At 32.7% G+C, this 15,750-nt stretch overlaps 1 protein-coding gene and 1 pseudogene across 1 annotated transcript; one reads left to right on the forward strand and one right to left on the reverse strand.

Annotated features, from left to right (window-relative positions):
* The first annotated feature begins 223 nt into the window (after window positions 1-223).
* Window positions 224-766, forward strand: LOC105635976 (pathogenesis-related protein 1). The gene has a single exon (XM_012219129.3). The coding sequence runs from the start codon at window positions 255-257 to the stop codon at window positions 753-755; it is 501 nt and encodes a 166-aa protein (XP_012074519.2). The 5' UTR covers window positions 224-254; the 3' UTR covers window positions 756-766.
* A 1,314-nt stretch (window positions 767-2,080) lies between these two features.
* LOC149495369 (pathogenesis-related protein 1 pseudogene) lies at window positions 2,081-2,754 on the reverse strand (annotated as a pseudogene).
* Window positions 2,755-15,750: the final 12,996 nt, after the last annotated feature.

Genomic DNA, 15,750 nt, shown 5'->3' on the forward strand with positions numbered 1-15,750 from the left:
GGGACAAAACGGTTGTCAAATAACTATACCATGATAATTTCCGTAAACTTCTTTTTCTAACAAACTAATTGTTTTTCATTCAGAAGTTTATGTCCAATAATTATTAACCATTTTGAGTAAAGCCAACTAATTCAAAGAACACATTTAATTTCCTACATTTCTTCCTTATAAATACTCAGAACCTACTCATCCAATTTGTGCTAATTGCAGCCTCATTTTCTGCCTCTACATAGCTTAATATAGACAACTAGAAAATGGGGTTCAACAAGTTGGTAGTAATAGCCCTAATTTTCATGGCATTAACCATGGTTCCCCTCTCTCTAGCCCACGACTCTGCAGCCCACGACTCTCCAGAAGACTACCTGGCTGCACATAATTGCGCCCGCGCAGAGCTAGGGATCGCACCGCTTTGTTGGAACACAACACTGGTAAAATATGCAAAACACTGCACAAAGTCTTTAGTTGCAAGTTGCAGCTTAGAGCATTCGGTAGGTTGTCCTTATGGGGAGAATTTAGCGCAAGGTTTCGGCAAATTTAGCGGTGTGGATGGGGTGAAATTATGGGTAGATGAGAAAGCTCATTATGATTATCAAAGCAATACTTGTGTTGGCGGTGAATGCTGGCATTACACTCAAGTTATTTGGAAAAACACCAAGGAAGTAGGCTGTGCTAGTGTTAGGTGTGGTGAAGGATGGAACATTATTAGTTGCAACTATTATCCTCCAGGGAACTGTGTTGGTGAGAAGCCTTATTGAATTTCTATTGGTTAGAGAGGGATTAATATTGAAATAGGGCTAATTAATTAGCTTCGATTAAGTAATATTTAATAATTACAAAACCAATTAAGCTGCATATATCATATTAATGCAAGCAATATATGTTTGTAATATGTATCAGAGAAATATTTTTCTTGCTATATATCAATGAAACTGCGAACTTGCTTTAATTATTATAGTTTTTTTTTTTTTAACTTTAACTTTAATTGAATTTTTTAATTTAATTCATATGCGTTAACTTATATGCTTTTGGTTAACTATTTTTTTCCACAATTTTTCAATTTATTGAAAGGTCAAATGAGTCAAAATAATATTGCGAGCCACATAATAAATTGGTGAAAAAATCTTGTGGTTGACATGACTCAATTTGAAATATTTCATTTATGACATAAGTAAGAAAACTAATGAGTCAAAATATATTACCATTAAAAGTAACTTTTAAAATTTGCAATCCTCACTGTTAATAGCAACTTATAAAATTTTTCTAACTTTAGCTTTAGCTAAACGAGATCACAGCTGTGAAACTGCTAATTTTGATTGTAAAGAAGGATGACACCAAAATAGAATTGTTTATGTTTGGTCCCAAAACTATCTACTATGGTTTTGGTTAAGATCCCAAATATATATATATATATATATATATATATATATATATATATATATAAACTTTTTAGTTTTATAGCATGGAATAAAAAACATAGTCATTTAAATATTAAACCAAATTAACTTGTCCTCTGAAACTCAAAAGAAATTTCAAAAGGGACAACAGTACAAGATAGTGTCTTTATGCACAATAAATTTATACAATGCATGTAAGTTACTATTTATACAAAATATCCAATTAAATTGAATAAAGAAAATAAGATTATACCAACCAGGCGGTGGTTTGGTTAGTTTTTTTATTTATGTGAGGAGTGAGAGATCTTGAGTTCAAGCTCTTTCTTTAAAATTTTTTAATGAGAAACATAATTCCTATAATGAGGAACACGCATGTGCAACACTATATATTACATGGTACTAAATTTTAAAATTTGACTATAGAAGCACTGAATTTTATTTGATTTATTTGCAATAATTCCTATTTAATATGTTAAAATATCCTACTCAACCGTTGCTAATCCCACAAATTAAACACTTAATGAATTTGTTCGTTAATTTTTTGTTAGCATAATATCTAATAGCCAAAAAAAAAAAAAAAAAAAAGAAGAGTAAAGATAACATTTTGTTTTCCTTTTATATATATATATATATATATATATATATATATATATATATATATAGATAGATAGATGAACTACAAGTAGTTTTTCAACTTGCAATATTAATTCTCTACATTGCAACTTAATTGAGACATTCCATAGGAAATCTCAACCCTTTACAATGTTTCTTATTTCATTATATGATATATAATTTATTCATAAAAAGTTAAAACTTTGAGGTAATACTTCAATCTAATAAGGACGCTGTCCAACGTAGTTGCCAGGAGGGTCATAGTTGCAGGTAATGAAAGTTCCTCCATTGTTGCACTTCACCTTAGCACATCCTATGCGAACTGACTTACGCCAAACCACCTGAGTGTAATGCCCACACACCTTTCCGGCAGCACAAGTATTAGAGTTATAGTTGTAAAATGCCTTTTCATCAACCCACAATTTCACAGCCGCGGTTCCTGAAAGGTAACCGCTGCTCCCCGCTAGGTTCTCGCCATAAGGTCCGCCTGAATGTACAAGTCTACAGTCGCCAATGTGTCGATTAGCGTAATTTCGTGCATAGGCCGCCACCGTGTTATCCCAAGTCACCGGACCAACTCCCACGGCCGCTCGAGCTGTGTTATGGGCATTAACGTAGTCTTGAGGTGAGTCTTGGGCATGTAAGGGAATAATTAAGGTTACACTCATTAGACAAATGAGGGGCAATAAAATTTTGGACAACATCGTTTTTGGTTTGTGATGGAAAATAAGAGTTTAGGCAATTGATGAAAATTGTTAACATGTTAGATTGGAATTTATAGGCATATGGTATTGGAAAATTAGATATGGATGATGACTTCAAATTGGAAAAAACTTGTAATGGGTAGAGGAATTAATTGAAAAGTCAGTGCTTATGATGTCACTTTGCTTAGCATGGACACGGAACTAAAATTAGTGGCATAAGCAAGAAGAAATTGTATCTAATCAATGAAGGGTTGAAAGGTAAGAGGGTAATTTTCTTGTAATTACAATTAGATGTTTGATTTTTTTTTTTTTTATTTATTCACTGGGAGGCCAAAATGACCGAAATAACATTGCAGTCTATACAATAGAAGTAGCTCTTCTATTGACTAATCAAATTTAGTAAAAACTCGTGGTGGAGAATACTCGAACTCAAAACCTCCACTCCTCATGTAATCGAGAAGACTAACAAAATCATACCGGATTGACAACTATCTATTTAATTTTTATTTTTTTAAAGAAAAATCATGTATATTATCTGAAAATTCATAAATAGAAATAACCCATATGAGTTTTGACTTCAAAATTAGATCCAAATTTAATACATTAAATTTATTAATTACAATTAGATGTTTGATTTTCTTTTAAAGAAAAATCATCTATATTTTCTGAAAATGCATAAATAAAAATAACCCACTTAGGTTTGACATGAAAATTAAATCAAAATTTAAAAATTAATTAACAAAGTTGTGTTTGTGATGTGGCTAAAATTACTTGTTCTTAATCGTAAAGCAATTAAAATTAATTATGGTTCAAATTATATTTTATAAATGGATGATATCACATAATCTGGAATGTGAAATAGTAAAATATAGAAACTTCCAAAAAGAAAGAAATGCAAAGTCAAACAAATGAGTAAAGATATTTCCAATTCACCAATGATCGACAAGTAGTGCAATTGTTGTGCATTACATTATTATATATATTCCATTTTGCTTTCAATTAATTAAAAAAGAAAAATACTTATCTACATTCCATCTATGGCCCTACATAGACCAGAGGAATAAATGTCATTAATTAATTTTTTAATTCCAAAAAATAAGAAAAATTAATAATCCAAAAAAATATCTTCTATCCTCATCCTCTTACCTCAGCTTCTGCATGTTGATTTTTTTCCGAGTGATTTATTTTAAGATCACATCTTAGTAATTCTCAAAATGTAGATAAGAGCGGATATTAGTGGAAAAGGAGATGTTTGTCTTTTTGGAGTTAAAAATTTAAATAATAATAATATCATTTTTTTCATTGATTTGATCTATTTTTGAAAAAAAGATTGAGTCTCGAATTTCCCTCTCGATTAATTAAAAAGATAAAAGAAATTATCAATATGGATTGGTTTGAATGAAAATGACTAAGATTTTTTAAGCAAGATGTCGGGTATTGCTTCACTTTTATGGGGCCTGAGGCGGCGTCAGTAGAAAGCAAGAGGTGAATATTGCTTCACTTTTATGGGGCTTGACGAGGCATGAGCATGATTAGGTTTAGTCCGATGAGTTAGGGACACCCATGTATAAACCAAATACATTTATAATTTCTGATATCCTTGCCTTATCCATCTGGCAACTAGGCTTATCCTTGACCTTGATAGCTAGCTTATCCTTGACCCTGATAGCTAGCATTCCTTCACGTTTTCACGTAATTGAATTGAAAGAAGTCATACATTTGATCACTAATCTAAACCTAAGTTTTTTTCCCAGTCAATAAAAACAACAAACTGAATGTAGGGAGAAGGAAAGTTTATCTATTCACTTTGCAGGAAAAAATGAATAAGAATCTAAATGTTTTTTTTATTGTTAAGACCTATATATATCAATGCTCTCTTTTCATATATATCAAACATATTAAAAGGTTATTAGTTTGAAACCCTAATCTAACTCAATATTTTGATTTTCAATTAGACTGAAAACTATACTTGACTGTTTTTTTTTTCCTAGTCAATTTGATTGAACTAGTCCAATCGGTAAGAGTCAGTTGAGTAATTCACTAGTTGTATCTAATTTTTAAAGATTAGACCGATTGATAAATGGATTTGATTTTTATCCAATTGATTAAAATTCAATTATGGCTTCTAGATAACAAATGAAAATTTTTTATCTACCTTTAGTCCAAGTATAAATAATTAATCTACCTTTGATCAAATTAGAATAAATAGGTGGTGAAATAGCCAGGGAAATGCACGGAAAAGAAATTAATAATATTGAATTATAGAGTAGTATTTCTCAGTATAGGTAAGTCTTTAATCATAAATACACTCGTTTTCACAAAAAAAAAAAAAAAATTAACTAGTTTTGGTGTATTATATACACAATGTAAATAAGTCTTTTCCGAATTTCACGTGTAAGTATGGTGGCTTTCTATCAACATCTGAAAATGGAGTGACATTGGTTATTAACAAAATTAAGCAAGAAGAATTATGGGAAGCGCAGTGTAGAAAAAGATTTAAGCAAAACTAGAAAAAATAATTCGTTTGTAGTCAACACCCGACGCAAATATATTTCTTCGTGGAAACATTTAATGCATCTAGAAAGTTGCCTACTGTATGGTCTCTATCAATCACCAGTCACGGCAGCCTATCCATCACAAACTAGATATTTCTTTACGGAGTATTTACCGCTAATGTCTGCTTCATTGGTGTTTTCTTTTTCTTTTTGTTTAGTTTCCATCAAGATGTGATATTTTTATTGTCCATTTACGTAGGTGAGGTTAATTTAAATTTAGATTAAGAATGATATTTAGGTAGAGTCTTTAGTGATTTTAAATTTTAAACCATAAAATTCGCCTAAAAATATAATTCATTTCAATTGATATGATAGTTCTCTTTTTCTTCCACATTAATTTGGATAAAATATTTAAATTAAACTTTAAAGATTTATATAATGTGTATGACAAAGTGAATTAATTAATCCAATGTGGTTTGAATATTAATACTCCTATTGTCCCAAGCTATGATGTAGAGAAACTTTCCGCTACATGACATTCCTGCCTTTTATTTTCTTGTATAAAATCTCTTTTTTTATTACTGTAAACTTATATTTTAAATGTTTTTTCCTCTTTTTTTTTTATATTTTTGCATTCTCGTTTCTGTGCTACATAGGTTACAAAATTAGAATTATCAACTTTTTGGGTGGTAAATAGTAATCCCATTGAAAGGTTCTACGGTGTAGTGGTTAGCACTCTAGACTTTGAATCCAGTTACTTGTATAAAACATGATACCCCCACCGGTTTGGAGTAGATTTTTGAAAATGCTAAACTTTTCATTTTATTTTTAATTTTAATAAAAAAAAATTTTTTTGTTGCTGATCAAAAGAAAAAAAAAATACTAACCCCATTGATCTATAACTAGACTAAGCTTTGCTAGTGTATTAACCACTAGCCAAACCATTAAGCATATAAGATAAAAGGGAAAGATTTATTTACATTAAACTTAAACACTCAATAAGTATAATAGTGACAATTATCTGCATAGAGTTACAGTATTTAATGAAGATTATGGTTGTCTTTTCATTGAAAAGAAAATTAAGTAACAAATAGTAATAAAGGAAGTCAATTTCTCAGTAACAATTAACTATTCACTAAGGTTATGAGATAAATAAATAGGATAAACACCAATCAGGTGGTGGTCTGGTTGGTCTTTTCACTTATGTGAAGAGTGGGAGATTTCGAGTTTGAGTTCTCTCAATTACAATTGTTTTCACCAATTTGGTGAGTCAAGCATCTTATGTTGTATAGCATGCAGTGTTATTTCAGTCTATAGAAAGCCTCTAATGAATTAAAAAAAAAAAGCAGGATAAAGATAGTTTGATAATTTTTGAAAATATCTATTTTATTTAAATAATTATTATTTTTATAAATATATTATATTTTCTACTCAAATAATTGATTTAATTATATTCTTACAATATTATTTATGAGTTAAATTTTAATATCTTCTCTCTCTCTCTCTCTCTCTTTTTTTTTTCTTTTTTTTATATAACACTCCCATCCTATTGAGTGAGATTAATTAAATCTAGACATCTAAGGGTGCTTTAAGAATTTACCACTAATATTTCCTTCATAGATGTGTACTTTGGTTCTCATATCATTGATAAAAAGTGTTAGGGCCCAACAACAAAATTATGAGAATAATTACGACAGCGAAAAATAGAATTGCGATACAGAATTTACATGGTTCATCCTGAACTGTTTAGAGTTACATCCACGGGACCAATTTTCAATATTTCTTCCACTAAAAATAGTAGGTACACAAACAGAGTAATACAAAATAGTGGCGCTCAAAAGTATTTTTCAAAAACACCCCAATTATCCTCACTATTTTCCTCTACACAGTTTTAGAACAATTTCTAAAACTTGAAGAACTCTCTAAAAATCTCCTCCTGCACACTCAAGTGGGGACGTTAACCATACCGGCTATCTTTCTGCAAGTGACAAGCTTCTTCGTAGGTAAAGCTTTAGTCATCATATCAGCGCCATTATTATCAGTGTGAATCTTTTCAATCTGAAATAACTTCATCTCCAGCGCATCACGTATCCAATGATACCTCACATCAATGTGCTTTGACCTTGAATGAAAGGTCGAATTCTTGCTGAGATGTATCGCGCTTTGACTATCACATAGTAGAATGTACTTCTCTTGTTCTATCCCCAATTCTTGTAGGAATTTCTTCATCTACAAGAGTTCTTTGCTAGCTTCTGTAATGGCGATATATTCGGCCTCAGTGGATGAGAGTGTAACGCATTTTTGCAATTTCGATTGCTAAGAAACTGCTGCTCCTGCAAAGGTCATCAGATATCCAAAAGTTGATTTGTGCGAATCAACATCACCACCCATATCTGCATCTGTGTAACCATCTAACACAGGTCTATTATCACCAAAACATAAGCAGATTTTGAAAGTGCCCTTAAGATACCTACATTCCAGTGTTCTTTACCTGGATTTGAAAGAAATCGGCTAACAACACCAACAGCATGAGCAATATCCGGTCTTGTGCATACCATAGCGTACATCAAGCTGCCAACGGCAGATGCATAAGGAATCTTCTTCAGTTCTTCTTTTTCTTTCTCACTTGAAGGACATTGACTAAGACTTAATTTGAAATGACCTGCAAGTGGAGTACAAACTGGTTTCGCATTGCTCATATTGAATCTGCTGAGAACTTTCTCGATGTACTTCTCTTGAGATAGCCACAACTTTCTCTTTTTCCTGTCTCTGGAGATCTTCATTCCGAGAATCTGTTTTGTCGATCCCAAATCCTTCATGGCAAAGGATTTTCCAAGCTTCTTTTTCAAGCTCTCAATTTTCTTAGCATCTTGGCCCACAATAAGCATATCATCCACATATAACAAGAGAATAATAAAGTAGCCTTCTACGGCCTTTTTCACAAATACACAATGATCAAAAGTCGTTTTCTCATACCCGTGATTTACCATGAAAGAGTCAAACTTTTTGTACCACTGTCTGGGAGCTTGTTTGAGGCCATACAAGCTCTTCTACAATTTACACACCAAGTGTTCTTTGCCTTTGACTCTGAACCCTTCTGGCTGCTCCATATAAATTTCCTCCTCTAAGTCATCATGGAGGAAAGCGATCTTTACATCAAGTTTCTCGATCTCCAAATTCAAGCTAGCTGCTAAACCGAGCACAACTCTGATAGAAGACATCTTGACTACGGGTGAGAAAATTTCTTCAAAGTCAACTCATTTCTTCTGACCGAATCCCTTCACAACCAGTCTCGCCTTGTACCTTGGCTGTGAGTTGTTCTGTTCAGTCTTCAACCTGAACACCCATTTGTTTTTCAGTGCCTTCTTACCTTGAGGCAGTTTCACCAACACATAAGTCCGGTTCTCATGCAAGGACTCCATCTCATCTTGCATGACTTTCCACCACTCATTCTTTTTATAATCTTCCATTGCCTCCTAGTAGTTCTCTGGTTCTCCCCCTTGAGTCAATAAGTCATACTCATTAGGAGAATATCTCTGGGAAGGTATCCTACCTCTCGCAGATCTTCTTAATTGAGGCAGTTCTTCTGTAGGACCTGGTTTAGCATCATTCTAAATAGGTTCACCATCGTCTTCTTCATCATTTGATGGTTCTACACGAGGTTCTGCATCAAGACTAACAGGAAACTCGTTGACAGACTTTGGCTTTTCATTTTTCTCAAAGTCTTCAATGGTTTGGTCTTCCAGGAATACTACATCTCTACTTCTGATGAGCTTCTTTTCAACTGGATCCCATAATCTGTACCCAAAATCATCATTTCCATAACCCAAGAAGATACACTGTTTTGACTTTAAATCAAGCTTGGATCTTTCATCTTTTGGAATATGAACAAAAGCCCTGCAGCCAAATATTCTAAGATGATCGTAAGAAATATTTTTTCCGGACCACACCTTTTCTGGTACATCTCTGTTGAGGGAGGTTGAAGGTGAAAGGTTGGTCAAGTAAACTGCAGTACTCATTGCTTCAGCTTAAAAGGTTTTCGGAAGTTTGGCATGAGAGAGCATACATCTAACCCTTTCAACAATGGTTCTGTTCATTCTCTCTGCAACTCCCTTCTGTTGTAGAGTTTTGGGAACTGTCTTCTGAAGTCTGATGTCGTGTTCTGAGCAATACTTCTCAAATGGTCCTCTGTACTCACCACCATTATCAACTCTAACATATTTCAACTTTCTTCCCGTTCGTCTTTCAACACTGACATGAAAGACTTTAAACATATCCAGCACTTGGTCTTTTGACTTTCTTGTAAAGCCCACACCTTTCTAGAATGGTCATCAATAAAGCTAACATAATATGAGCAACCACTCAAATATTTGTCACCCATTGAGCAAACATCAGTGTGTATCAATTCTAGAATACCAGGCTTTCTAGAAGGAGAAGGGGATCTTTGACAGGAAACTCTATGTTGTTTACCAGACAAAGAATCAATGCATATTTTCAGAGGCAAACCTTTCAAAGATAGCATTTTCTTCTTAGTGAGACTCTCCATTCCTTTCTCACTCAAATGACCAAGTCGTTTGTGCCACAACTCAGCATATGAATCTTCAACTGCATTCACCACTCCTGTGTAAACTTTGGCCTCGGTGTAGTAGAGGGTGTTGAATTTTCTTCCTTTACCGAACATCAAGTTACCTTTGGAAAGCTTCCAAGTTCTGTTGACAAACAGATTTGCATAACCCAATTCATCAAGACAATGAACTGAGATAAGATTGAAGTTTGTCGTAGGAGTGTATCTCACATCTTCCAACCAGGGATCATAACTAGCATTGGTTTTGATGCATACTATTCCAATGTCGCAATTTTTCATATATGTGCCATTCAAAGTCTTGACATGGCCGTAATCTCTGAGGGTAAGTGATGAAAAATATTCCTTCTTTGAAGAAATATGATATGAACAAGCAGAGTCAATAATCCAAAGATATTGTTGACTTGTGGAACACTCACTGAGACCAGCATGAGAAATCAGCACACCACCATCACCAATTGCGTCAACATCAATAGCTACTGAAGCTACCTCCGTATCGTCTTTCTTTTCCTCATCATTTTCTTTGGCTCGTTCCTTCTTCCACTTTCTGCAGTGCCTTTGTATGTGATCGGGCTTGCCACAATGATAGCAAGTGACACCTTTTCTTGACTTGGATCTTCTTTGCGAATTGTCACATTTGTTTGAATTTTGGGGGTATCTGGTTTTGCTTCTCCCCCTCCTTTCTGTAACTGTAACAAGTGCATCTGAGTTGCTACTCGTACCATTCTCCTTACGTCTGGTTTCTTCATTTAGAATACTTTCCTTAACTGTGGTTAAGGTTAGATTCCCCTCTGACACATTACTGAGCGTGACAATTAGCATCTCCCAACTGTCTGGCAAGGAACTCAATAAGAATAGTGACTGCACTGGTCGTCTAACACTATTTTCGACGTCGTCAGTTGGTTCAAAATTTCTTGAAATTTTCCCAAGTGATCTGAAGCACTTTCACCATCTCTGTACTTTAGATTTACAAGCTTTCTGATTAAAAAAGCTTTGTTCTGGGCATTCTTCCTTTCGTACATGTCCTCTAACTTCTTCCAAATTGAATAGGTATCTTTCTCATGAGCGATATGATTTATGCGCTCATTTCAATAGACTGCTTGATAGTTGCGACTGCTTTTCTGTTAGTTGACTTTCAATCGGTCTCATTTATTGAAGTTGGCCTGACCCCTTTCAACTCAATCGTTTCAAAGAGATCTTTGCAGCATAGAAGATCTTCCATTAATATCTTCCATACTGCATAGTTTGATGAGTTGAGTCTAACCATTGTGCCTATTGTTCTATCGTCCATTTTTTACTTGTGCAGAATATTATCACCAATAGAAACCGTATACGTAAATAGTAATATATGTGAATAGTGATCGTATACGTGAATAGTAACAGTATACGTAAAATAGTACTGTATACGTAAATAGTAACTGTATACGTGAATAGTACTGTAACGGTTTACAGTGACGAGCTCAGCAATAGTACTGTTGACCACCAAATTTGAGTTACTATTTTACTATTCATCTCTAGTTCGATTCTGCAACGTCATTTCTAACGGACTGCACCAATGGACTTGTCGTAATTTTCTCGTCGTCGTGGTATATTTATTTTCACAATATATCCACGGATCCGGTACCGTTATCTGCCTGGCTGGATTTATTGGAACCTTCAGCTCTGATACCATTTGTTAGGGCCCATGAACTGAATCATCTCCTATTTATAGGAGAGGTGGACGCATTAATCACGCGTCCACCGAAAAACAAATCGCATCCACCGAAAAATTTTTCTTCTCTTCTTTTATTTTCAAGCTGTGTGGGTCCCACACGTTGGAGGGACCCACCATGTTTTCTTCTTCTCTTCCTTTTTTTTTATTTATTTTCAAATGTGGGTCCCACTGAGTGGGCACTGCCACAACAAATCTCCTCCTGCGCACTCAAGTGGGGACGTTAACCATATCGGCTATCTTTCTGCAAGTGACAAGCTTCTCCGTAGGTAAAGCTTTAGTCATCATATCAGCGCCATTATTATGAGTGTGAATCTTTTCAATCTGAAATAACTTCATCTCTAGCACATCACGTATCTAATGATACCTCACATCAATATGCTTTGACCTTGAATGAAAGGTCGAATTCTTGGTGAGATGTATCGCGCTTTGACTATCACATAGCAGAATGTACTTCTCTTGTTCTATACCCAATTCTTGTAGGAATTTCTTCATCTACAAGAGTTCTTTGCTAGCTTCTGTAATGGCTATATATTGCACCTCAGTGGATGAGAGTGCAACGCATTTTGATGATTCAAAAGTTTTATTTTGAGAAATTAAAAATTTTTTACAGACCATAATCGAACATGGTTTGCCATTTTTGTTGCATTATCTTTGTTTTCTTTATTGCTTTCATTATTGTTCTACTACAATTTATTAACCTTACTTTAAATCCTTACACACCAATGTAGATAAGAGCGGATATTAGTGGAAAAGGAGATGTTTGTCTTTTTGGAATTAAAAACTTAGATAATAATAATGTCATTTTTTTTCATTGGTTTGGTTTATTCTTGAAACATAGATTGAGTCTCGAATTTCCCTCTCGATTAATTTAAAAGATAAAAAAAATTACCGATATGGTGTGTAAACTACATGTGTATTAATTTAAGTGAATTATGGGCACGAAGTATCTAACAGGTCTATAAATAATTAATCTACCTTTGATCAAATTAGAATAAATAGGTGGCGAAATAGCTAGGGAAATGCACGGAAAAGAAATTAATAGTATTGAATTATAGATAAGACATGACTATATCCGGTGTAGGTAAGTATTTCTCGGTATAGATAAGTCTTTGGTCATAAACACCCTCGTTTCAACTAAAAAAAAAAAAAAATTTTAATTAGTTTTGGTATATCATATACGCGATGTAAATAAGTCTTTTTCGAATTTCACGTGTAAGTATGGTGGCTTTCTATCAACATCTGCAAATGGAGTGACATTGGTTATTAACAAAATTAAGCAAGAAGAATTATGGGAAGCGCAGTGTAGAAAAAGATTTAAGCAAAACTAGAAAAAATAATTCGTTTGTAGTCAACACCCGACGCAAATATATTTCTTTGTGGAAACATGTAATGCATCTAGAAAGTTGCCTACTGTTTGGTCTCTATCTACAATCACCGCTCACGGCAACCTATCCATCACAAACTAGATATTTCTTTACGGAGTGTTTACCGCTAATGTCTGCTTCATTGGTGTTGTCTTTTTCTTTTTGTTTAGTTTCCATCAAGATGTGATATTTTTATTGCCCATTTATGAAGGTGAGGTTAATTTAAATTTGGGTTAAGAATGATATTTAGATAGAGTTTTTAGCGATTTTAAATTTTAAATTATAAAATTCGCCTATAAAATTTTAAATTTTAAAATTTTAAATTTTAAATTTAAATTTGGGTTAAGAATATTATTTCAACTTATAGAAAGCCTCTAATGAATTAAAAAAAAAAGCAGGATAAACATAGTTGGATAATTTTTGAAAATATCTATTTTATTTAAATAATTATTATTTTTATAAATATATTATATTTGCTACACAAATAATTGATTTAATTATATTCTTATAATTTTATTTATGAGTTAAATTTTAATATCTTCTCTCTCTTTTTTTTAAGAATTTACCACTAATGTTTCCTTCAAATATGTGTACTTTGGTTCTAATATCATTGATAAAAAGTTAACCACACCGTGAATACTTATATAGCAAAAGTGAATTAATTAATGCAAGTAACCCTATTGGTCTTTAAATAGACTAATTAAGCTTTGGTAGTGCAAGCCACAAGCCAAAACATTAATACAATTTTTTGGGTTAAGCCATTAGTACAATACTTTAACTATTGAGAAGTAACCCTAAAAATCTTCATTAGAAGATTTGCTATAGCCAATTAGCCATTACTCTTCAATTGATAATCTCAATTAAGTTACCAAAAAGATGTCTATTAGGATATCAAATCAAAGGCCAAACTTGTAATTTCACCCCGAACTTTTTGAATAGTTGAAATTTATACTCTGGACACTTTGAACTTATCAACTAGTTACAATTACACCATAATTTAAATTAATATTCAACTCATTATTTTTGCGTCTTAAAATTGGTCAATTTTAAAATTAAATATTCAACCTTGATTTTATTCCATCATCAAAATTACTGCATACAACAAAACAAACTTAGTATAATAACCATTAATAGAATTTAATTTAATAAGGTCGCTCCCCGAAGAACATAACTGGATCATACATGCAAGTAACCAAAGTTCCTCCGAAGTTACACCTAACCCTAGCACATCCTACACGAGCTGAATTTCGCCAAACCACTTGAGTATAGTGACTACATATTTTCCTGTGGTACGTGTTAGAATTATAATTATGAAAAGATTTCTCATCAATCCATAGTTTAACAGCTTCATCTGCGGTTAGCTCACCGCATCTCCATGCCAGACTTTATCGCACTGCAATCACTAATGCGTTGACAAGCATGGTTTAGTGAATGGATTGCTAATAATGTACTGTTCCAAGTTAAATTTCCTGAACCGACAGCCATTCGAGCTTCATTGTGGAAAATAATGTAGTCCTGTGGCGTGTTTGATTACATTTGAATTTGAGTTCAAGGTCATAGACTTGTTTACTATAATGAACAGGCTTGCGAGTTGACTAGGAATTTCTTTTTGGAATCCAAACAAAATGGGAAAAAAAAAAATTATTTTTGAATTGTTTGGAAAGGAGAGAGATATATGGGTGTTTGAAATAAAAAAAAAATGGAAGGTATAAAGGTTTAGAAAAAAAAAAAATCCAAATAGGGATGTCAATTGTAGGGTTTGGGTCGAATAGTGCGATACCAACCTAAACCCTATCGCATCCCCAATCCTCATATTCTACCAAATACCCTATTGGGTAGGACTTAAATTACAAAAATACCCCCAATTATGCGATTTGTTGTAAAATCATCTTAAAACGACCTTTATATATCCCATTTTAAAAAAAATTAAATATATTGGCACCTTAGTTTAAAAATTAAACAGTAAGAAGGAGTGAAGTGATTTGGTATAGAACCAACTGATTTACCTTATGTTAGCTTAGCCCAATGAACCAAAAACTCACTGTTTCCCTTTCCTCTAACCGAAAAATCCATATCTTGCAATCGAATTATTCATCTTCTAAAATTTCATCCGATAAAATTAAAATCTTTAAAGATAGTTAACATATTTAATATATACCTTATTTAGTATCCATCACATAGTATTGCCTATTATATTATATGTATATATTATCATAGTTAATATACACATTATATATCTTATTTAATATTATATTATATATATTTGGTTTTAAACCATAATATAAATGTTATAGGTGATCGCTTGCTCTATTTGGTGACTATTTATGACTATTGTTTGACTCCATGACTTTTACAAGTCCAATCTAATCACCTTCAAAATTTTTTCTTTTTTTTTTTTTTTTGTATAATTGTCCAAATAACAAAATGGCATAGATAAAATCATTATAATAGTGACAATAATAACTCAAAAGTAAATATGTGAATAAAATCCCAAAATATGTGTTGAAAAAAAAAAACAATATAGAAAAGGAAAAGAAGAAATAATCGATCATTGCTCATCGGTCGCCACACGTGTAAGAAGCAAAAAGAGCTTTTTTGGTGGTTTTGAAAGATAATTTAGTAAACCATCTAATTAATTATTATAATTAGATGAGTTAATGGTAATGTAGCAAATTGTAAGACAACTTTTTTTTTTGCCCCCTTTACATACATAGACGAACATTAGTCAAGTATTTTTTTTTTTAAACTTATCAAATTAATTCCCAATATTGAAACTTAACTAAGACGTTCCAGCGGAAATCTCAACCCTTTATACTTTTCTTATTTCATTATATATAATATATAGCTTATACATAAAAAGTTAAATTTTGAGGTAATACTTCAAC

Source organism: Jatropha curcas, chromosome 6 (assembly GCF_041381405.1).
Source record: "Jatropha curcas cultivar XTBG-Jc1 chromosome 6, XTBG_Jcur_1.0, whole genome shotgun sequence".
Classification (NCBI taxonomy): Eukaryota; Viridiplantae; Streptophyta; class Magnoliopsida; order Malpighiales; family Euphorbiaceae; genus Jatropha; species Jatropha curcas.

Coding starts and splice junctions, on each gene's coding strand:
- LOC105635976 (XM_012219129.3), top strand. CDS start 255: ATGGGGTTCAACAAGTTGGTAGTAATAGCCCTAATTTTCATGGCATTA.